Source organism: Staurois parvus, unplaced genomic scaffold (assembly GCF_062004578.1).
Source record: "Staurois parvus isolate SC_StPar_1 unplaced genomic scaffold, SC_StPar_1.0 ptg000249l, whole genome shotgun sequence".
Taxonomy (NCBI): domain Eukaryota; kingdom Metazoa; phylum Chordata; class Amphibia; order Anura; family Ranidae; genus Staurois; species Staurois parvus.
The window spans coordinates 11961869-11987355 of NW_028318045.1; the positions used below are offsets into that span (position 1 = coordinate 11961869).

Here is a 25487-nt window from a genome sequence, read left to right on the forward strand (position 1 = left end):
TCACTGGTTTTCCCTGCCGAACTGTATTCCCAGCTGTGTTTAGTGGTTTTTCCCATTGGACCCATGTCATATCTGTGTTTTGGTGACTATAGGATACTGTAATAATGTGGGGTGTTAACTGTTTCAGACAGCAATTAACCTCGGCACTTCTAATTTTCTGGATTGAGGGTGGGCTCCTCACCAGAGATTGTACCACCTTATGATTGTTCCTGGTAATCTTGCTATAGTGTTTCCCAAGGATGCCACCCCATTTTTGCCACCCCCTTTGGTTGCAAGGACAGGCACTGCAGCCAATGACATTTTGGCCCACACATCAGCATCCTAGCAACCAATGAGGCTGTGTGTCATTGGTTGCTAGGATGCTGGTGGCTGAAGAGCACAGTGCCATTGGATTTTATGGTGCAGATGGCCTCCTGCTCCATAACAACCAATGATGCTGTGTAGCCCAGCTGCCAGCATCCTAGCAACTAGCTCAGTAATGCTCTCCTCCTTTCACTGTTCACTCAGAAGCTGGAGGTGGGTCTGGGATGACTTGGATTCAGGGAATTGGGTTGATTGATGATGGTCATCAGAATGAGGACATCTAATTGCAGAATAAATCTACTGCAGGGAAAATCTCTGGATTGAAAGTAAATTTCTCAGCTAAAGCTGTTTTGTTATATTTTCATTTAAATGACAGCCTGGGATCACAGGAAACGGTTGAAAACAGTGTTGTTCTGCCCTGAAGAGGATCACGGCACTAAACAAGAACGCTGGGAACAGCACTGGAGCATACAGAGGGTAAGTATTGGCCAGCACAGTGGCTAAATTGTTAGCACTTATGCCTGGCAGTACTAGGGTCATTGGTTTGAATCCCAACCACAGCACCACCTGCTTGGAGTTTGCATGTTCTCCCTGTGCCTGCGTGGGTTTCTTCTGGGTACTCCGGTTTCCTCCCACACTCCAAAGCCATGCTGGTAGGTTAATTGGATCCTGTCCAAATTGGCCCTAGTATGTGTATGTATGAATGTAAGTTATGTACCTTAGATTGTACACCCTTGAGGGTTAGGGGCTGATGTGAATGTACAATATATATGTAAAGTGCTATGTAAATTGATGCGGCTATATAAGTACCTGCAATAAATAATAAAAATTACCAATATTTTTTTTTATACAAACATGTAAAAATATATACTTGGAAATCAACTAATTACAGATATGTTTATTGTTTGCAAAAGTGTAAGGCCAAAGCATTTTAGGACCCTTCATCAGGGCTGTTTGTCTGGAGGTTTTGTTCCTGACATGAAGTAAAATCACTCAAAACCTGCCTTATATGAAAAGAATTTCAGTCTGTTAACATCTGCAATGGGCAAATAGTAGGAACTTATTTACTGTATATGTGTCCACATAGTAGAGATATATCCTCATTTATGGTCCAACTGACAGATGAGCAAGAGAAGAAAAGATTCCTCTATGGGCACCCAGACAGCAAACATATATTAATTAAAATAATGCAATACTCCAATGGAGTAAAAAAATGAGGAGACAGCCAATTCCTCAGCTTTTGACTGGCTGTTGGATAATACCTTCTTGTACGCTGTATAGTACAGCCTTCCAAAAGGAAAATATTTTTTCTCTTGCAGAAGGCAGGGGGATGAGGATCTGATGTCACACACTGCACAGCACAGAACACAGAGCTCAATGTAATCTGAGACCTGAGTGCAGGAACATTCCTTCTCTACACAGTCTCATAGGGAAACATGCACAGCTGAGGCTGTCAATCACCTGCTGTGCGTTGGAAGGGGGTGAAGCTTTGTGTGGAAAAAAAAACTGTCAGAAGTGCAGATACAGGAAGGATAAAGCAGACATGTTCCACAGTAAGTGCTATAGATTGAGGGAAGTACACACTATAGAATGATATGCTTTGTTCATTTTTCATTTCAGAGGTTTACAATCTCTCTAATGCCCAACTCCAGGAATAGGGTAAAACTACTCTTGCAATGGGGTTCCCCTGCACTGCAAAGCTTTTGTAGTTTGCTGAAATAAGGAGAAATACTTGTCTGATTCTCCACTTCAGCAGGGTCCCTCCAATGGCGTGACTGCTCCACCATCGCCTCCTGTCTAAGGCACTCCCAGCCACACGCTTGCTCCGGCCACCACATACAATACAGGGATGATAGTCCTGCACTATACAAGATGATGCCAAAAGTCGACCACAGTCCAGAGCTTCAAAGAGAAGAGTGCAGCGCCAGGGCCGGCTTGAGCAGGGTAATGGGTAAATAATCCTGTCTGTTCCCCTACCTCCTAGATTTAACAAGCATTTAACCCTTTAAGCGCAGGAAAAGGGGGGGATATTGCAAGGATAGATTTTGTCTCTAACTTCTGGAGCTTGGCTTTGATAGGTAAAATATATCCAAATACATTATACAAATTTTCAAGCAATCTTGCTTTTCTTGATAACACATCAGCAAGTATGTAGCACACTAAATAGGTTGGCCAAGTGGCTTAGTTTTGCTTGGACATTTACACTGCATGCTCACTCCCATACAAGCAACATACTTCCTGTCAAATGCCTTGTAGGCACTCTGCAGCCAACTGAGAGACGGTTTATTGCGACTATTCAGGCCATAGTGAAAGTAAACCACTGTGTAGTCATTCTCCACGTACTGATCCAATGTATATTTCAGGTATCTGAAAGCACAAAAGAAGAATATTAATTACAATTGAATCATAGAACACGAATAACACTCTGTGACTATGTGAACCAAACAGGCAGAACACAATGATTATCGCTAGAGGCTAGAGCTGCCGTCAGTAATCGCATGTAAAAAAAAACAGCCTTCCCATAGATGGATCGAAGTTTGGCTGGTCTTTGCTGAACCTGCCAAGATTCGATCCATATTGGGCTGGCTTAAATGATAGTCTCCTCACACTTTATAATAAATATATTGGAATTTTATTTAAAAAAAAAAAATATATTGGAATAAGTACTCAAAATATGTACTTAGTAAAAACACTTAATAGTTTCTCTTTAACCTTTAAAACATTATTTTTTAATCCAATTTCTTTAATGTTATAGCCTATAAATATCTGCTAATGAAGTAGACAGCGTGTTGCCTGCAGCCTCGGTGCAAGTTATTACAAGTCGCCCTTAATTGACATCGTGACTGATGTCGCCCAAAACATACTTATTAAACGCGTCATTACCAGTTGGAATCTGTAACTTCTAAGAAAATCAAGTTTTTGCTTTTTTTCAGTTCAGTCATTAGCTGCCAATTCCCTCGTGTTCAATTTGCAGAAAACAGGTTAAGACAGCAGGAACTTCAAACACTCGCGATCTCACACAGAACATTTTTGTCTTTAGCCTGCAAAGTGACTTTTTAGTAAACGTAGAAGTCGCTGGGGCAAACAGAATTTATACCTCAAGCCTTGGGCTATAATGTAAAGAGATTCAGCCTTTCCCAGGGAGAGTCAGAACTCATAAACATCTCCCTGACCCATGGGTCGCTCTTTTTTAGAATCAAATATGAACTATGCAATAAGAATATTTATTGAAGAGAAACGATAAAATCTGAATTTTCTATAAAATGATGAAATTCCCTCAGTGCAGCAGATAAGGATCGGTAAATTCACTTATGTGGACAAGTTAGCTCCACGTTATCTCGTGCACAAAATGAACTGTAAACGTGTATTTCCAGTTAGTGGTATTATCATTGAATGTATTCATATTTATGTTGATTGCTCATACTCTAGTTCCCACATAGAAAGGTGTGGAGTGGTTTGAGCCTGGGTTCACACTAATGAGGTGTGGAATTTGCAGCATTTTCTGTGCGAATTCTACTCTGCATCACAATCGCACCCCGTTCATGCAAACTGCTGCGGGTGTGTATGTTGAGTAAACAACACCCCGAAATTGGTCTGCAAAACGCAGTGCAATGTGCAGAATTGGATCACATAGTTGTGAATACCCATGCGATCCGATTCTAGTGCGGACCAAAAAAAGGTTCCTGCACCTTTTTGGTGCGGATGCGGTGCATTTTGAGCCATACAAAATGCATGGCTTAAATCGCACCGCACAGAATTTGCATGTGATTTGCACAGGAATGCGGTTCTTGTGTGAATCACATGCGATATGCCGCACCGCACAAGTGTAAACCCAGACTTAAGCTGTTAAAGTGGAACTTTATTCAGAATATTAAGCCCTGATAGACCACTTCATGCTGACCCTTTTTGCAGGTATAGCTATGTAAAGCATTAAAAATAAATGCTTATACAGTTTAAAATTCAGTAATGCATTGTCTCATCCTGCATTGCACATGCTCAGTTGCTCTCTATTTTCTGCACTGTGCCTCAAGTCAGAGCCACTACATTCCAATCAGCTGACAGGTTTAAGATTTACTGTTGCTGAAGATGAAAGAAAGCAACAGTAATGAGACAGACTGTGCAGAGCGAACACAGATTAGGTAGGGAGAAAAGAAAAGCAGGAGAGGTTACAGGACAAACTCTGCTGTCAAGGAGACACAAATTAAAAACAAGTCAAGGGGCATCTTGGGTGAGGTCAAGGACCTGCATGTACCCCACTTCAATTGCAGGTGTAGGACATTCCTCAGACATGTTGTTTAAAGCTCGAAAGAACAGGGCCCTCAATCCCCTCGTGTTTTGCATTGTATTGGTATTGTTCTGTCACATGTTCTGTCCCCCTTTGTAATGTACAGCGCTGAGCGAACCATTGGCGCTTTATAAATACTGTATAATAATAATAATAAAGGATTTGTGTATTTTTTATATTGCTGTTTAGACCGTATGAACAGACCCACCACCTATTGACTTTTTTTGCATTTGCATTTGCTACATGCCCCTCATGGTACCCATATACTCATGCCTTTTTTACTAAAAGATTGAAAATTAGCCTTGAAAAAGGCAAAAAAGATGTCAAGATTTGGCTCCTATAGACTTCAGTGAGGTTCGGGCACTATGTTGGGGGTTTATGGATTTTTTCAAATGGTCGCTGAACATCCAGCAAACCAAACTTTGTCCTAGTGTAGACATTCAAAAGCCCTGAGTAAGTTGGGGAGCAGGGCGTGTCGGTGGACAATGTTGTGGAAGTATGGCAGCTGATGATGGATGGTGTGTAGGGAAACTGGTACTGAGCAGCACTTCTAAAGAGTGGAGACAAACTCTGTGCAGAAGAAGGTAAAACAGGAAGGTGCTTCTAAGTGCAGTATTCCAGGTCAACTGTAATAAAAAGCGGTTAAAAACACTTACAATGTGGTAGTAAAAACAGGATCTAATGTAATCCGTCAGTAGCAGGGCTCTGTCCTCTAAGCGATGGAGCAACTGTGCCAGCCAGCAGCTGCTTGAGGAAAGGTGTTAAAGATGGCCAACGCTCTGTTTGGACTGCTGGAGCGCATGCTGTCCATGGACCGGAAGTGTCATGAGCATGGAGCGGTGATGCGTTTTGGAGCATGAGCAGAGCTCCTTCTTCAAGACCGAACTGACGCATTTCAGAGCATGAGCAGAGCTTCTTCTTCAAGACCAATGAAGAAGGAGCTCTGCTCATACTCTGAAATGCGTCACTGCTCCATGCTCACGTCACTTCCGGTCTGTAGACAGCGTGCGCTCCAGTGGTCCAAACAGAGCGGCGGCCATCTTAAACACCTCCCCCCAAGCTGACTGGCACAGCAGCTCCATCGCTTAGAGGACAGAGCCCTGCTACTGATGGATTACATTAGATCCTGTTTTTACTACCACATTGTAAGTGTTTTTAACCGCTTTTTATTAAAGTTGACCTGGAATACTGCACTTAGAAGCGCCTTCCTGTTTCACATTCAAAAGCCCTGAGACTGCAACTGGGTCCACCATCTTGGATGCGATGTCAGGTCAGCACACACATATTTCCTGTGTGAATTTTGCTTGGAGGTCAGCTTTAAGCCATTATTCAATAAGTCACTCTAATTCAAAGGTAAACAAGTATTACTGTGTAGAGGTTGGATTAGCTATGAACCATACTCTAGCAGACGGACGTGATCAATCTCATGACACGGTGGTAAGCGGCAACAACTGAAAGTAATAACGGTCCGACCTGAGTTATCGTCACCTAGAAAACACAGAAATTCTGGGATTAGACAATTGGACTGTTGGGTTTCTTACAGGTTTTCTGCTTTTGCGTGCTCATAATACTTTGTAAGAAAATGAGAAGAGAGTCAAAAGATTTTTGTTTAATCTACAAGAATTTTCAGTCACATTTCTCAGCATTTGGTTTCAAGCGTGCAACATGTGCACCAATAGTTTCCTCCTAAATTATAAAGACAAAATAATTCAATATATTCATTATAAAGCAAACAAGCTATTGCACACTCATGATTTTACATAGGTGCATTCGCGGAATCGAAGCAAGTGAATTATCAGATGTTTTGACAGAAATGTGTGTGGCTCCTCAGAAAGCCAGGACTGACATAGACCCAAACGTTTAGCTTGGACGAAAATAGATCTGTGAATAGATTTCAAGAGCAGGAGAAGAGATTACACAGGACATTCACAGCATAGCAGTAAAGTGACTCAGCAGAAGCAGTATAGAGTGGGGTTTAGTTTGTCCTCTGCTAGCTATAAGTGTATATACAAAACAGTCACTCTCCAGATTTGCCTGGCTAAATGGAAATAAAAATGAAAAATAAATATTTTTTTTTTTAGTGCTTACATAAAAAACCCCACTATGCATTAATTTGAAGGTAGACCGGGAATATGCGCTCACGATAATACATTGCAAGGTTTCTTCAAAGAACTATTTACCTTAGTGTGACTTCCCGAAATAAATCAGACCCTCTGCTGAAATGAGATGCATGTTGCGGAGCTTTGATCTGTTCAGTTCTAAAAATCTAATTAGCTTAAGAACCTATTACCAGACCCCGAATGTTTGTTTAAATTATATTATACTTAAGAATTGGCTAATCCGGTAAGATACAGCACAAACATCTCCGGGAGTTCAGGCTCTGAGACCGGGATGCAATGTGGAAGGAATGCAAAAAAGGTTACGTGACAACAGCTCTGTACTTTCATATCCAAAAACAGAGTTACTTAACCGCAGCAGAGGAAAATGAGGTCTTATGCCCCCCATGTGCTGTCTGGTAGATCTGTGTAAATCTCAGAACTGGATGGACAGAAATACACATTTGTGGTAGGTAAAAAAAAGCTCCTGTATATTTATTTCATCTGTGTTTTTACAGTTGTTACCGAAACAGGAATAGAGGAGAAATCCACTCACCTTGGAGAGATTTCCTCTCACTTCCTACTGTGTCCCTAGGACAGGAAGCAAGGGGAAATCATATAGCACAAAAAAAGAAAACAACAAGGGTTCTATCCATTCTGTTCACAAATAGAATAAAAAGGAGCTTTAGATTTAACCATGCAATGTAATTTCCTATAACAAATATGGACATTAGAAGCAAATTTGCATGAATTTTGGATACATTTCCAGGTGACAACAAGCTATGAACAAACAGTAAGAACTCATCCATTTATACCAAGGGTCTCCAAACTGCGGCCCGGGGGCCAGATACGGCCCTTTGCTTGCTTTTATCCGGCCCTTGGGGCACTATTTCATCCACTGATATCAACAATGAAGGGGCACAATTCTTTCTACTGACACCAACATTGGGGTCCACTGACACCAATATTGGGGTCCAATGACAGCAATGATGGGGCACAACAAGCTATGAACAAACAGTAAGAACACATTCATTTATACCAAGGGTCTCCAAACTGCGGCCCGGGGACCAGATGCAGCCCTTTGCTTGCTTTTATGCGGCCCTTGGGGCACTATTTCATCCACTGATATCAACAATGAAGGGGCACAATTCTTCCCACTGACACCAACATTGGTGTCCACTGACACCAACATTGGGGTCCAATGATAGCAATGATGGGGCACAATTCTTTCCTCAGTGTTGGGACCTTTTCTACTCCCAATGTCCACATTTCTTAACCTGACACACTGTACTGCATTTCTGGAAGCCTTCAGTTGCCTAAAATCGGAAGCTGAGCTCAATACACACACAATGCAGAAAATGAGACTTGCTTTTTCTAGCACATTGGTGTGAATTGGTCCTACTAAAACCAGTTATTTTCTTGTGCAATTTGGACAATTTAAAGTGTAGGTCAAGGAGAAATTAACAAAAAAAATTTCATACATCTCTGGAATACGTGCACATGTTTTCTCCCTTCAACAATGCCAAGTGCAGAAAAATGTTGATGCATCAGAAATGCAGTGTGCTCCTACATTCCTTTTAGACATGACAACACAGCTATGAATTCCTAACCATGTGAGTATGTGTTGTCAGCCCTGCCTACTTCAATTCAGATTGATTACAGAGAACACAGACCCCTCATCTCCATAACTCCTCCTCATCTCTATAACTCCTTGTACACAGGACATGAGCCAATGAAGATATCAGCTCACAAGATTTCTGCCAAAATCAACAGGAATTTTTTGCATGTATGGAACAAATATAAAAAAAATTTTCATTGATATACTGAGCCGATCAAAATGGAACAAATAAGAAGAGATCATTGTCAGGGTTTACATACACTTAAAAAAATGAATCTACTTTGAGTATGCCCTACGAGGTCCACATGTGTCTAAAAAAATGCATTCCAATAAAATGTGTTAAAGTGTTATTAAACCCAGAACCCTGCACTCACTTTTTCTGGTCACACACAGTACACAGAACATGGAAATGCAATTATTTTACTAAATATAAACTGCTAAATACCTTTTCTCATCAGCAGTTAGAGCAGTCTTGTGACTTCTATCAGTCTCCAGCAGAATACTGGATAAAGTTTGTAGGAAGAATGTTCATTTTCCCCTGATTTTCTTGTGAGGATGCAGGACCCCTGACCCTCTGTCTGGAAAGTCTTGATTGGCCCTGATCACATGCACTCTCCCAAGAAAAAACCCCCAAAAACTCTCTAGCAATACACACCAAACTGAGCATGTGCAGCTTGCCCCCCAAGGCTCTGTTTTATCAGCAGATGGATTGGGGACTGTGGAAGAAGGGAAGGATCAGAGAAGACAGGAACAAACATCTTTCTTACACAATGCGGAGGATTAACCTTTTAGTTTAGTATAACAAGCGTGCTTTACTGCATATATAGGCTGCTTTTACACATGGCAAACAACAACATTGAAAGTAAAATTAGGAGCATTAGACAAGCCACAGATTATACAATTTTCTTTCCATCCACCGTGGAAAGAAAATTGCTTGATTCCCCCATCAACACAGTCAGTGTTGCCTGGGGAATCCTTCCTGCAACGCTATTGTGTTCTGCTAGTGGGGGGGGGGGGGCACAGGGAGCCCTCCCTGCCGGCAGAACACAATGATCACTGCTAGATGTAGCTGCAGGGATCACAGGCAAAAAATCCAACAGGCTGATTTTGCTGAAGTTAATCAATGGATCGACTTAAGTACAACCAGACTGCCCATAGATCAGTGATGGCGAACCCGTGGCACGCGTGCCACAGCCGGCACGCCGAGCCTTATCTGTGGGCACGCCAGGAGAATACCGTATTTTTCGCTCCATAAGACGCACTTTTTTTCCCCCAAAAAAGGGGGGAAAATGTCAGTGCGTCTTATGGAGCGAATATAGAGCGGCCGGTCCGGTATTTCCACGCCGCCGTGTCAGAATACCGGGCCGGCCGCTCAGCTCTGCAGTGGGACCTTACCTGTCCCTCTATCCAGCGGCGCGCTGTCTTCCCGGCTTCTGTAGTGTGCGTGACAGCCGGGTCCCAAGTGCGCATGCGCAAGAAGCAGTGCTCTTTGTGAATGGTAAGGCGGTACCTGGGACACATGACAGATCCCAGAAGCCGCCGGACCAATCACAAAGCGCAGCGCTTCTCGCGCATGCGCACTGGGCATCCGGCTGTCCGACGAGCGCCCACACTACAGAAGCCGGGAAGACAGCGCGCGGCTGGATAAAGGAACAGGTAAGATAAAAAAAAAACTCTGCGGAAGTAAGAGCGGGTACCTGTCAAATTCAGGTACCCGCTCCCCCTCCCTCCCCAAAGGTCAGCAGTCATCTGTACTGTCCGCAGTCTCTGGTCATCCCTGTGCTTTCCGCAGTCTCTGGTCATCTCCTGTACTGTGTCCGCAGTCTCTGGTCATCTCCTGTACTGTGTCCGCAGTCTCTGGTCATCTCCTGTACTGTGTCCGCAGTCTCTGGTCATCCCTGTACTGTGTCCGCAGTCTCTGGTCATCCCTGTACTGTGTCCGCAGTCTCTGGTCATCCCTGTACTGTGTCCGCAGTCTATGGTCATCCCTGTACTGTGTCCGCAGTCTCTGGTCATCCCTGTACTGTCCGCAGTCTCTGGTCATCCCTGTACTGTGTCCGCAGTCTCTGGTCATCCCTGTACTGTGTCCGCAGTCTCTGGTCATCCCTGTACTGTGTCCGCAGTCTCTGGTCATCCCTGTACTGTGTCCGCAGTCTCTGGTCATCCCTGTACTGTCCGCAGTCTCTGGTCATCCCTGTACTGTCCGCAGTCTCTGGTCATCCCTGTACTGTTCGCAGTCTCTGGTCATCTCCTGTACCGTGTCCGCAGTCTCTGGTCATCTCCTGTACCGTGTCCGCAGTCTCTGGTCATCCCTGTACTGTCCGCAGTCTCTGGTCATCCCTGTACTGTGTCCGCAGTCTCTGGTCATCCCTGTACTGTGTCCGCAGTCTCTGGTCATCCCTGTACTGTTAATTAGTTTGCACTACTGTACGAGTTGTTTTTTCTAAACCAAAAGCTCGATATTCAGGTTTCATTGCAGTGTTGGCACTTTGAAAGAAATAAGTTGGTTTTGGGTTGCAGTTTGGGCACTCGGGCTCAAAAAGGTTCGCCATCACTGCCATAGATGGATCATATTTTAGCCAGTCCCTGCTGATTCAATCAATGTATGGCCAACTTTAAAAAGACCCTGTCCACAGCAGCTTGTGCCCAAATCTTGTTTCATTGGCTAGCTATAAGTCTGCAGAAATTTCCTGTATTCATGTGACACCTGGAAAGGTGACCCTACCTGTTTGTAATAAACCCTATTTGCTGCCAGGTGCACCCATCATGTTTCCTTTATCAGTGACCCCAGCAACTACGGACCTGTCAGTCAAGTAATGTGATGCTGGGATATCACCCATGTGATCATTGCAGGCACGTTTACGTTGTTAATAAGAATGTGATAAAAAAGGAGGCGTGGCTTGTGCATAGGACACATTTAAGTTGCTTATGTTACAGCCACTGTGCTATCAACACACACAGTGTGAGGCTGTGCAGGTCTGGAGAGAGAGAGAACACAGGCCTGGGACTGTGAGCAGCACAAAGGCAGAATGATCTGACACTCCCAGAAGTGTCAGTTTTAGTAGCAGTGTTTTGATGAAGTAAAAGAGAGCATTAGCGCGTACAATTTGTGCACTTGTAACTGCTGTAACTGAATTATAAAAGTGGTGACAGGGTCTCTGTAAAGCTCATTCTGATGCTTCAGAAACATAAAACTATTAATGAGTCTGTACCCTAAGGGCATATCTATAACAGACCATGTGACTGCTCCAAGGGGCAGAAAGCATACGGGGCCCAATGCTGTTTAGTTACAAAGTAATTTACGCAGGAAGCAAATGTAATTTGATAAATATATTTTGGAAACAAATATTGAATACATGATTTAGGCTCTCTGTACAACTTTTCTGGATCTAATTCGTATTCTGTACTTGTGTAAAGGCTGCCATACCTATCTCAATTTTTTTGCTAACAAGAATCTCCACTGTGGCTGCTTGAATACAATGGTGCTGATGATCTAAACAGCCAATAATTTTATGTCTGACTCTTGCATTCCACCTCTGGCTCAAAATGGGTCCTTAATTGCCTTTGAGATGGAGATTAGAGGCCCCTTAATGGTTTTGCCACATCACACATAGTAATGGCTATACTGTAACCTAAAGATGGCCAGTCAGTAAATGCATTCCAGTACCTTTACTTCACTTATTAGTGCTAACACATCTGCTCATATCACATTTGTTGTCTTCAACTTACCGGCCACATGAATTATACCATGACGGGCAATGTCATAGTGGGGATCATTTAGACTGACATCATTAACTTCTGGGGTTTCATCATCTACGACTGTGACTCCACCCAACTGTGCCTGCTCTTCCTCATCTTTCTGCAGCTCTGAAAGAGTTAAAAAAACACCATATGGTATATTTAAGATATATATATATATATATATATATATATATATAGCCGCTATAGTTTCCCCTTAAATTAAATACCTATTTCGGCTAACTCTTCAAAGTCAATAGAGTTCATGCTCTGCATGTCAGTGAAAAGAGATGAGAGGAGCCACAGCACCTCCTGTCTGCAGAACTGGAGGGCAGCACGGTTGCACCTTCACCTGTAAGAGAAAGAAACATGATGAAAGAGCTATGGACCACTCCTCAGAAATATACACATAAACACAACTTTGCATGTAATAAACCTATGTACTTTATTTTATTGAAATTCGATTGAGATTATATATATATATATATATAAAAAATGTCATACACAAATTTGATAAAAGTAAACAATCTTAAAGGATTAGTTCTCCTTTGGAAACATGTTACATAGTTAGTCTGGCTGAAAAAAGACAAAAGTCCATGCCGTTCAACCATTAAAAAAGAAAAAAAAAAAAAGGTTATCCTATACCAGCAATGGGCAAACTACGGCCCGCGGGCCGTATACGGGCCGGTGGACCTTTTAATCCGGCCCGCGGAGCGTGATACAAAAAAAAAAAACAGCCAGGGCAGCGCGCTCAAATGCAATGATTGGCCAGTCTCGCTGCCACTCACATCCTGATAGCCAGTGATTGGCTGTCAGGATGTGTGTAGGCGGGGCAGCGTGACGAACATGAGGGGAGCTAGGCTCCTCTCACAGTCCGCCCTGAAGACCGGAACGGCGCGGGAACACGGCAAGAGGAACACGCGGAGCAAAGGTAAGTGAATTGACACAGGGGGGACTTGGCTTACTACTTGGGGGGAATAGTACTATGGGGGATGAAATAATAGGGGGGATGAATTACTATAGGGGGGATGAATTACTATATGGGGGATGAATTACTATGGGGGATGAATTACTATATGGGGGATGAATTACTATATGGGGGATGAATTACTGGGGGGGATGAATTACTATATGGGGGATTAATTACTATGCTTACTATGGGGGAATATTACTATACTTACTATGGATGACACATACACATCATTCATCTACTCTTGGTCCGGCCCCCGGGTCCAATATATGAACCAATTGCGGCCCTCAAGTCAAAAAGTTTGCCTACCCCTGTCCTATACCCACAGTTGATCCAGAGGAAGGCAAAAAAAACCAGCAAAGCATGATACAATTTTCTATTGTTGGGGAAAAAAATTCCTTCCTGATCCCCCGAGAGGCAATGAGATGTTCCCTGGATCAACCTTACCTATAAATGTTAGCATCCAGTTATATTCTGTGTATCTAAGAAATAATCCAGGCCTCTTTTGAAGCAATCCACTGAGCTGGCCAGAACCAACCCTTGAGGGAGTCTATTCCACATTTTCACAACTCTCACTGTGAAGAAACCTTTCCATGTTTGGAGATTAAATCTCTTTTCCTCCAGACGTAAAGAGTGCCCCCTTGTCCTCTGTGATGACCTCAGGGTGAGTAGCTCTACACCGAGTTCACCATATGAACCACTGATGTATTTATACATGTTGATCATATCCCCCCTTAATCTCCTCTTCTCAAGAGAGAATCAATTCCGTTCCTCTAATCTTTCCTCATAGCTAAGCTCCTCCATTCCTCGTATCAGTTTGGTTGCCTTCTCTCTACTTTCTCCAGTTCCCCAATGTTCTTTTTGTGAATTGGTGCCCAAAACTGAACTGCATATTCCAGATGAGGTCTTACTAATGATTTGTACAGGGGTAACATGATATCTCTCTCTCTAGAGTCTATATCTCTTTTAATACAAGAGAGGATTTTGCTCGCTTTAGAAACCGCAGCTTGGCATTTACATTTTTAGGGTGGAACATGTAACATATTCCCACTCTCACAGCTGTTGCTCGCTCCGCTGCATCTAGTGACATCTAGTTATCTGTCACTGACAGAAGCTAGCTGTCACTATTCAAAAATATGTGGCTGTGCATGGCTCTGCTCACTTGGAAGTGTCATTCATTTACAGTGTCCTGTGAATGGAAAACTACAAGTACCAACAGGCTTTGCGGCTGTCCACTTGTAGTTCTCAATGGGCTACTACGGCGCTGTTGAGCGCTGTGGTAGTTCATTTCCATTTCCTATCAGAGTGTACGAGGTACGAGCAGACAGATACACTGACATGTCTGCAGGAATCCTGCATGTCACCAGTGATCTGCTGATTGTGGGTGCAATGCTTTATAGGCTTTTTTTACCTGCAAAAAAGATGTGCATTTATTATTTTTTTTAAAAAAGGGGAACTTATCCTTTAACAAAAAACTCACTTCTTTTCATCCAAAAAGTAAATGGCCAGTCATTACAAAAATGAAATGTAATCATCTTGTGCAAATAAACAAAACAATTTTAATTCTGCTCAAATCTACTACTATTATAACTACTACATCAGCTCTTGCTATAATGGAGTGGCACAAAATGGCGGTTTTAGTGCGAACGATAATACAAATTTAAATGCTAAACATGGGCCAACGAGGCAAGAGCAGTTGGCCCTAAAATCAGGGTTATTTTTATGACCCTCATGCACCCCTGAAACCCATCTATGGACCCCTAGGTTAAGAACCGTTGATCTAGCCCATTCCTCCCCAGCCTGACTGACTCTGGTCTGCCCCTTGCTTGCATATCATGAACAAGGGAGAGGGGGGATGGAGGCACAGTTTAGCATCTTTGCCCAGCATTGCTTTCATTCATTGGATTTCAGTTCTTTCAATTATGGAGACTCAGCATCACATGTGGGTGTTACCTAGAGCAGTCTGCATGCAAATACAGCCTGTCTGGGAACACTTCTTTCTCCATACTGACATCCACCCCTCAAGGCAAAAAAAAAAAGTTTGGGTTTTTTTTACTTGTCAGGTTGCTTTAACAGGCAGATGCATATGCAGATTAATGAAACAGAGTACATATAAAAGTACAATGTTACTCTGTATCTCTATCTCACCTCTGAACAGTGTTTATAAATACTATATTAAATGGTCAATTTTTTGATAGCAGAAGCTTTTACAGCTACTTTCCAGCCTCCACGCGGCTCGGACGGCGTGACGTCACTGGCTAGGCTCCACCCTGACGCATTTCGTGCGAACGAGCACGTTATCAAAGGGAGTTTCCCTTTGATAACGTGCTCGTTCGCACGAAACACGTCAGGGTGGAGCCTAGCCGGTGACGTCACGCTGTCCGAGCTGCATGGAGGCCGGCGGCCATCTTTGAATCACTTTCACCTACTGAATGTGAGTGCTTATCTGCTTTCAAAATTATCAATAAAGAATCACAAATTACTACACTATCAGAGTATCTGTTGGGGCTCGGTGAATTACGAGCCCCTTCTCTTAAGGTGGATCTGCATAATCCAAGGTACTTGCTATCTGGGTGATTCCATGATTGCTATCAGAGAGCCTATTATATTTGGGTGATGACCCCCTGCTGGATGGATAAGGCACTACAGATGGTTAAGATGTAATGCTGATCACCTGCCGAGCTGTTCGTTTGCCAGATGATCTTCAGGTTCTCAGGTACTCAAACGCACATATTTGTGCGCTATCTGGTTAGTGCATATTATATAGCAGGGGCGGACTGACCATTTGGAAACTCGGGCAGTGCCCGAGGGCCCGGGGTCAGTAGGGGGCCCCATGAGATGCCCCTTCTACCTTTTTCATAGTCTTTTTTGAGCTTGGGAAAGGACACAGGGGCCCCATGATCCCCTATTGCCCGGGGGGCCCCATGAGTTGTCAGTCCGCCCCTGTTATATACACACCTATGAGCACGGGGACCACTATCATCTCACTTATGTTTGGATGTCCACTATCACAATGAGGGATGCATCAATATTGATTATCAATCACTATATGCACTTATTGCTGTTACATGACTGGACTTTATTTATATCTATCATGTTTTTAGGACTATGTTTACATATACTAGTCAACAATTTATTTCACTTAGCGCTGCATTTTTTATATGAAATTACAATATGCTCGTTTACATATCTCTCACAAATGCAAACAATTAACGCATTTCTTGCAAACAGCTAATTGAATACATTTAAATACAATCTAGCTTTGTATGTGATTTTGACAAACACAAATATAGAACTTACAGCCATATGTGTATCAAAGGGAGAAAGGAGGCCTGCACTGGTGGTGTTCCAAACTGGAACTGGACTGATTTGTGAGTGAAACTTCCTGTTTCAAGATTGCAATAGACTGCAATTGTAGTGAATGTCCAATAGATGGCTCCCTATCCAATACAATGATGATGTACAGAACAAGTACACCTTAACAATATATTCACAGTTTCCCTTTACAAATGCTTAAAGTACATAAAAAGTACCTGTTGATTCACCAGAAATCCAATGAGCTACTAACTTCCTATATAAAACTTTCAACACAGTGTCTTCTCTGTACTCATTCTCAACCATCGTTATCAGACCCACATGTTAGACTCCAGGACTCCACCTATCCCTATCCCTGTCCCTTTCCAAAGGCATACATTGATTTCTTTCCTAGCAAAAATGCTCCTGCCGTGACTCCCTAAAGCCTGCCCACTGTATGTAGGGAAAGGGCTTTCAGGAGATGTAGATCTGGGGGCATTCCTAAATCAATAGTAACTGACTGCAAGAAATTTACAAGCCTGGTGGTGACACCATAAGGAGTAATAAAATCTGCTTTTTGCTACAAGAACAAGGTACAAAATATGCTGAAGCATGCTCTAGAAGACAAGAGGGATAATTTTGGTGTAAATTTCGGTAATGGATGGACCTACACTTTAAGTTGGCTAATATAGGGGAACCGCATTAAATTTCTATTTCTAATACAGTACAACACTACTGTTGTAATACATGTAGAAATTAGGGTTTTTAAAACATAACCAAGCAATGATAATACTAGTTTCAATGAAAAAAAATAGCCAAATTGTCAACCTGGTTTCCATGACAACCAGCACTGGTAATCGGGGGGGCATCAACTATAACCTGGCGAATAATATGCTCCGGCATGTTAGCGTGGCGGAGCCTCTGCCTTTCCCCGCCACTTATCACCTGTGTGTACATTGTCTGCAAATAATCATTTTCAAATTATGCAAAAAACACCAAGCGGCTAATCTGTTTGCTGTTTAACTTGCAAACTGTACAAAGCGTTAATGAGTGGCTGGATGGTGCAACGCTAAATTAACACTCGAATAGAAATTCCATCTCCGGGGATTAAACGCTTTGAACCTAGCGGCTGCGTCGAGATTTTGTTAGAGGCGGTTAGAGTTTTAATTAAATTAACCTGACATGCTTCTGGACAAAAGGCCTCTTGTATTACCTCCATAGTTTCTAATTATAGTCTAATGCTCACCAGGGACTTACCGGGGTGTATTAAATTCCTTTCCTATTAAACAGGAGACAAAGAGGAGTGAAAACTCTGATGTGACAGTGTGATATGCATATTGTGTCCTGGAAGATTTTTTTTTTTCCCTCATCTTTTGGTTTTCAGTTACTCCAATCAAGCACAGACACCTCCAGCAGTTATAAGGGTCACTGCCTGCCTGTTGAAGGGAATGTACCATGCTCAGCCTAAATGAAATCAACTATAGGTGAGTCTAATTATTCATTAAACAGGTGTCCAGCAGACAGTGGATTATAAAAGGGTGTTACCTAACAAAGAAAACCCCTTCCCATTTCTTGTTGTCAGCAATGGCACCACATGGAAGAGTAATGTCACAAGGCCTGAGAAAGAAAATAATTTCTTTACACAAGAAAGGTGAAGACTACAAGAAGATCAGCAAAGCTTTATTTATCAGTCAGAATACTGTAGCAAAAGTGATACAAAACTTTAACAAAGATGGAACTGCAACCATCTCACAGAGACGCTCAGGCCGTCCACAGTAGTTAACACCTCAACAAGAGTGTCTTCTGATGAAAAGGGCTTAAAAAGTTCCCTGCAGTTAGTTAAAGATGTAGCAAGAAATACTGGGGTGGTTGTTTCCCATGACACAATACAGCGTACACTGCAGAGGAATGGCATGCATGGGTGTCATCCACTAAGGAAGCATCTCCTAAAGCCCTTGCACAAAAAGCCCACATACAAGTTGCCAGGGCCCATGCTGAAAAAGAAGAAGACTACAGGGACTCTGTACTCTGCAGTGGTGAGACCAAGATAAATATTTTTGAAACTGATAGCTTTAAAACTATATGGCGTCGCAAAGGTGAGGAGTACAAAGAAAAATGAATTGTGCCTACAGTGAAATATGGTGGTGGTAGTGTGCCTCTGTGGGGCTGCATGAGTGCTCCTGGTGTCGGGGAGCTGCATTTCAATGATATTATCAGGAATTCACAGATGTACTGCTCTATATTGCTAGACTGTAAGCTCCAAGGAGCAGGGCCCTCTTGTATTGAACTGTATTGTTACTGTACTGTCTCCCACTATAATGTAAAGTGTTGAGCAAACCGCTGGCGCTATATAAATCCTGTATAATAATAATAATAATAATATAATGAAAGAGAAGATGCTACCATCACTCTGTGCACTTGGTCGTCGTGCACTTTTCCAACATGACAATGATCCAAAACACACATCTAAGGCCACTGTTGCCTTTCCGAAGAAGAACAGGGTGAAAGTGATTCAGTGGCCAAGTATGTCTCCTGATCTGAACCAAATTGAACACCGATGGGGAATTCTAAAGAGACAAGTTGGGCATCACTCTCCATCCAGCATCCAGCCTCTAAAAGAGGTCGTTCTTGAAGAATGGAAAGAGATAGATGTTGCAACATGTCACCAACTTCTTCATTCCATGCCTAGGAGACTTGGTACTGTCCTTACAAATCATGGAGGTCATACAAAATATTAGATGGAGTAGTTTTTGTTGTGTGGTGCATTCATTTTTGCTAAAATTAGTCAAACTAAAGATTTTGTAATCTAAGTTATATTAATAACCTTACTTTCATGTAATGAGCTAAACAAATGTTCTATAAACTCAGTTTTGTCAAAATTTTGGAAATCGTTCTCGTGTAAATCGATATATTGATTAAAATCTTACTTTTCAAAAAGGGGTGTACTCAGTTATGCTGAGCATGGTGTGTGTATTATTTTGCTCATCATCCATAAATAAAATAAATCAAATACCTTGATGTCTGTACAACCAGCCTGCCTATACATTGGTCAAAATTTGGCCCAGTCCCAGATCACTCCTCAGAGGGCACTGCACATGCTAATATGTTACCTTACCTACCATTGTCCAACTAAATTCATACACATTTTTATCTTTATAGTCCTAGAATCCTACATATTATGATCTGTGTCTCATTTTATGGTGAAAATACCCAGAAATGCCTTTTCATTTCAGTCAGAATGCTGCTTCCTACCCTCTTCCTGCAGTGCTTTACACTGGCAGAGCAGAGTAACAGCCACATCCCTCAGCACAAGTGTCCTCACCAGAGATGAGTTTGGGCATCCTCATCTTTACGTGAACTCCAAACTTGTGCTCTATCTTTATTCTAATGAGCTGTGGACTGAGTGCTGACTACTGTGTGCACTAGGTTTACCACTGGCCATATTCAAACACTCTGCACAACTGATGTAACAGAAAAGTGGAGACAAGGGCATGTTCACACCGGCCCACAAACTATAAAGGGTGTTCACTGCTGTGCATTGTGTAGGGATGGTGGGGGTGCATAGTTTACCTTTTTTCTTATTTAAGTGTCACAAAATGACACTTCATTTATTGCTATTGTAGTACTACCTTCTCAAGGGCCGCTGAGTTTTTGGGTCCCCCCTAAGCTCTGCACAGCCAGGCAACACATATTTTCTGGCCCTCTCCTGAAGTCAGTAAAACAGTCCTTGTACTTGGTTTTGTTGTTTTGATTAGTGGTTAAAAACTTGGATGGGGTCTGGGGGTATATGGGATGCCCAAGGAACTGTACAACTTTAACCACTTACCTACAGGACACTTACCCCTTCCTGCTCAGGGCAATTTTCAGCTTTTAGCGCTATTACACTTTGAATGACAATTGCACGATCATTCAACACTGTACCCATATGAATTTTTATCATTTTTTTTGAGACAGGTAGAGCTTTCTTTTGGTGGTATTTAATCATCTCTGGGTTTTTTATTTTTTGCTAAACAAACCAAAAACAACTGAAAATTTTGGAAAAAAAAGTTTCTGTTATAAAATTTAGTAAATAAGTGATTTTTTCTTTCACTGATGTGCGCTAATGAGGTTGCAGTGATGGGCACTGATAGGCTGCACTGATGGGCACTGATAGGTGGCACTGGTAGGCTGCACTTATGGGCATTGACAGGCATCACTGATGGGCACTGAATGGCAGCACTCATATATGGCACTGATAGGCGGCACTGACGGGCACTGATAGGCGGCACTAATGCGTACTAATAGGCAGCACTGATAGGTGGCACTCACTGGCAGCTCAGATGGGCACTGATATGTAGCATTGATGTGCACTGGTAGGCACTGATATGTGGCATTGCTGGGCACTGGCAGGGGACATTGATAAGCACTGACAGCTGGCATTGACAGACACTGACAGGAGGCACTGATAGGGGCTACACTGATCATCAGGGCATACTGATCATCAGTGCCCTGATGATCAGTGTACATGTCCCCTCTGAGGAATGCCGATTTTCCGGCTCTCCTCTCCTCACGAGCTGTCAGTGTCACAGCTCGTGAGGGGAAAAATGCCGATAACCAGCATTTCCTTATTTACATATGATCAGCTGTGACTGGACACAGCTGATCACATGACAGAGCCAATGTCTTTGGCTCTTTTTGTTGATCGGTGATCCGCTGTGTCCGAGGGACACAGCGCACCACAGATCGCCGAGCTGTGCACCCCTGGAGTTAGAGTGGGAGGACGTCATATGATGTCCTCCCGGAATGAGAGAACTGCCTTGTGCCCGTCATTTCCTTATTTGGCAGGCAGGAGGCGGTTAAGGACGAACTTTTCAGCAAAAAATGGACATAAATCAGCAGACAGACAATCTCTGTAAGGAGCATTGGGTCCCTTTTGGTGAACCTCCTAAGACCCAGATGAAAATCTCCTTATCCATCAGCTATCCCTGAGCAAGGCATTCTGAGATCTAAAATGAAGAAGTCCCAGGGAGAACTAGTTGGGTATTGCACCTGACCACCCTCTCCCTCCTTTGGCCTAGGGGGTGTAGAAGTTCTCACACTGTCCTGTTCCTGTTACCCTGTAATGTATTAAAGCTGCTTCATGCCTTATGCTGGGCTGGCTCCTTCCCTGCTGACAGGCTTTATTTCCTAGCAGACTGTGTGACAGTGGAGATCCTTCTATCCATCTCCAGCCTGTAGATAGGCCTCCCTCCACTGGGACCCCATACAAGGCTCCACACACCAGCACCATCCGTCACTCTATATTGCACTCGACTCCTCTGCTGTGTAGGCTCTCCTATATTTAAGGGCTGGCCTAGCCACCATGCCATGCCTCCTACTTGGGGATTGGCCAGGTTACCTCAAACATGCAAACACAGGCCTCCTACCCTTCTCCGCCCCTCTTCTAAAAAGTGCCAGAGCTCCAGAAGCTCTGACCTGTAGAGCCTCCCAGCCTGCCCTGATGTGATCTTACTGCCTCACTTCCAGGCTGACTCATCTCAGACTTCTAGCAAGTCTCTAACACTACAAAAATCCTGCCTAAACTGGAGGGCGCTACACTTGGATGAGACATGCAGTAGAGTGCTGTACGTTGCACTGCTTAAAAATGCAGAACCGCAATGCACCACATCAAAATGTTATGGTGCAAAGATGGCACAATGTTTTGTATGCACCTTGCGTTGAGGGTACATTTATCTTTACAGATCACTGCACCTCAACGGACATTGAAAATGGAGATTGTTAATACAGTGTTTCGGCAACTGCAATTACTGTATAGCTCTGTGATTTAGCTATTAAGGCTTCATTCACATTAGTGTGGCTCCAAACTAGATTTGGAGTGCAACTTTGGAGGGCAACTCTGATCCAACTGAATGGATAACACTTGGATGTGACTTTGACTCAGACCAATGACTGTCACATGTATAACATTCAGATGGGACTTTTGAGAGTTTACATTTCAGTCTATAGCACTCAAGTCACATTACAGTTGGACCAAAGTAGTGCAGGAATCTTTTTAAAGTTGCCCCGACTTTAATTCACACATATTTGAATGGTTGTCATTAAAAAACATGGGTGTTTAATGTCACAAGTATGAATGGAGCCTAAAATGTCATTTGTTTTTGCTTTCAAATCTTACATTTGCTATTCTGTCTGTATATCTCAGTAGATTGTTTTATATCTCATGAGCAATCTTCATCAACAGCTGAAATTCTGTTCTGTGATATCACCCAACAGGTCAACAACATATCTAAAACTTGTTGCAGCCATCAATAGCCCATAAAACATCTCACAGGAAAACATTCAGCTTTTATGCTCTATCAAAGAGGTGATCACCTCCTGGGAGTGTGACACACGTTCTCGGCAGCCTTCCCATATTCTACACATAATATCATGATATAAAACCCATGTACCCATTACTAATATTCCAGAGCGTACAGTATCTACTGTCAGGGCTTGCTGAAGTCAGAAGGCCTCAGATGTATTCATTACTTTCCTTAAATTAGGACCCCCAGCCAAACAACAAAAAATGAATAGCTCAATAAAAAATAACTTACCAAAACCAGATTTGCTTCAACATTCACTTGCATTCCAGAGATTTTTCCTAAAGTTTTTTTTGGCCTGCTAGATGTCCTCTGTCTGATGGCCATCATCATTCAACCAGGACAACCCCCCCCCCCAGCCTGCATTTGGACATTGATGGGTGAAGCAGCACATGAGATGAACTCATCTCTCTGTCACTCTGCTCTCGTCTGTGCTGCTTCTTCCTCTCATACTTCAGTTCTCTTGGGTGTAGGACAGTGGCTGCAGGAGGCTGATATCAGGTCACATTCAGATACTTATGCTGTGTGCAGGGCTGCTGTTAGAAACCACAGGGCCCCATACAGCCGACCTGACAGAGCCCCCTCCAAACCCCCCCCCCCAAAAAAAAAACAGTTTACAATGCTTCAGTTATGAATGATTACAGTGAGTGATTGGTACCAATCACTTATTGTGTTCATTCAGGAAAGAAAGGGCTGGTAAATGTAACACATTTATCGAACCCATCCCCTACTCTCCATGCTGAAGGATCTTATTGTGTCCTTGCAGCTGCCAGTGGGAAGTAGAGGGAAGCTGGCAGCACTGCAGGAGGTGGGGGCACACAGGGGGGAGGTGGGGCCTGAAGGAAACATATGGTGCACATGGAGGGTGATGGGTGCAGCGGGGTGGAGGATGGACAATTACTGGGAATCAATGACTATCTGCAGCAGTTGAGAGGGAGAGCAGAAGGATCCAGCTGCAGAAAGAGCCATACAGGGGATCGGTTCCAGTAATTTGTGCTGATCACCCTCCATGCCCACATCCAATTATCCCAGTTGCCTGGCCTCCCCTGCTGGCCTGGGCCCGTACAGGAGGACTAGTGGTACCCCATTATCCATGGCCCTGGCTGCGAGCATTTAAAAAAATACACTGCATGATATACTAATGGTTACAGAGCTGCATTCATTTGTGTCATTTATATCTGCCTCAGGTTCTGCTTTTATTAACTATGTGTGCTCACATTACCGTCTGTACAAGTACCGGTAATCCTTTTTCTTCTACAAGAAACAGATGAGAAGACAGGTACACTTTACATACTGCCCAACTTTTTTGAAAAGCAGATCAGAATGACAACACATTAATCCAACCATAATTGCTATATGTTAATATTAATTAGGCAATTTGCAGTATCATTAGCCTCCCTGTGTAATATACAATCCCTTCTACAATGTTATCATAATTGGGATCGGCTACCATCACGTATGCATGCAGTGCGGTAACCGGTGTAATGGATATCCTGACAAGGGAAGTCAATTACTGCAATGATATTTCTTTAGTATAATGTGTTTAGTGATTTGGATTTGTTGGTGAATGATGGCCCAATGTGCCCAGGGGCTAGATTGCTCTGATATTAAACAGGCCTCCCCCACAGCCGTCCACCTCTGTCACTCCTGAATTTTCTGTCCCCATTGCTATTCAGGCCTTATTAGGAGACGGGAAAAAACTTGGAGGTTTACTCAGTCTCAGGTGGCTTGGGGCAATATATCCCTCATAGAAGCCAATTGTTACTCTTGTGTCTTACACTTTGTGCAGAGAAATAGATACCACTGTCAGTAATGTAACGAGAGGTGGCCATAGACATTATGGGATTGATTTACGAAAGGCAAATAGACTGTGCACTCTGCAAGAGCAGTTGCTTCAGAGCAGGGCCACATGTGGCCCTCGGAGTCTTCTAATGTGGCCCTTAACCTCAAACCAGGGAAGTGCATGACCAGGGGGAGCAACCTGTTGATCACAATCTGGGCTTGCTGACCTGCCATCATAGAGCATCAGAGTGCATCAAGCTGGCAGCCACCTGCGGTGCGGGTAAACCACAGTGCTTCAGTGTGAAAAAAGCTGTATAGAGGGCTCAGGACAGTAAGGGCTTGTTTACATTCATGGTTTGGGGGGTGTTTGGTAAAACCCCATAGTTGAGACGTGTTTTTACCACACACCCCCAGCCACTGGCAAAGCTTCAGGGGTCGCAATGGCAACCCCACCCCATGCCCCAGGGGGCCTGTATGGCCTGCCTACATCATTTTGTTTTACACTTGGACAGGAGGGGCGGTTGGAACAGCATATACAAGAACCAGTCCCGCTTCTCCTCTTCTCCCTCCCACTGGCATTCGGCGGCTTCAGGAGGAAAATGTTCATTAGGATATTCAAAACAAAACATTTGAAATTCTGCACCATTTAATTTCATTATGGCCCAAGGTTGAGCACCCCTGCTCCAGAGCTTAGTAAATGAGCAGAAGTTCTGCTGACTTCCATCAATCGTGCAAGCAAAAATGCGGTTTATTTTATTTTCCTTGCATGTGGTTAGCTATTCTCAAGCTCATTTAGTAAGCTCTGGAGCAACTGCACTTGTAAATCGACCCCAGCGTGTATTTCTTATTTGCAGTCCAATTGTGATACCTATGTATTTGCAACATAACTTTAACCTCCAGAAAAAAAAAGCCCTGGAGCAGCCAGAACACCCATTAACTGCTTTGTGCACAACCAATGTGAGCAGCTCTGTATCTTGCGATTGACCAATCACCACAATAACATATGAGAGCCCTCCCCCTCCTCCTGCAACGGAGGAAAAAGGAACTACTGAATTAAATATTA

At 43.2% G+C, this 25487-nt stretch overlaps 1 protein-coding gene across 2 annotated transcripts in view; it reads right to left on the bottom strand.

Annotated features, from left to right (window-relative positions):
* The window catches only part of ARHGAP8 (Rho GTPase activating protein 8), an 85297-nt gene that overhangs the window by 52200 nt on the left and 7610 nt on the right, over nt 1–25487 (bottom strand). For both annotated transcript variants that reach the window (XM_089680781.1, XM_089680782.1), the window contains exons 2-5: nt 12271–12392; nt 12032–12169; nt 5989–6076; nt 2539–2670 (exon numbers count right to left, since the gene is read on the bottom strand). In XM_089680781.1, coding sequence (XP_089536907.1) covers nt 2539–2670; nt 5989–6076; nt 12032–12169; nt 12271–12316 — 404 coding nt within the window. In that variant the 5' untranslated portion in view covers nt 12317–12392. The remainder of the gene's footprint in view (nt 1–2538; nt 2671–5988; nt 6077–12031; nt 12170–12270; nt 12393–25487) is intronic.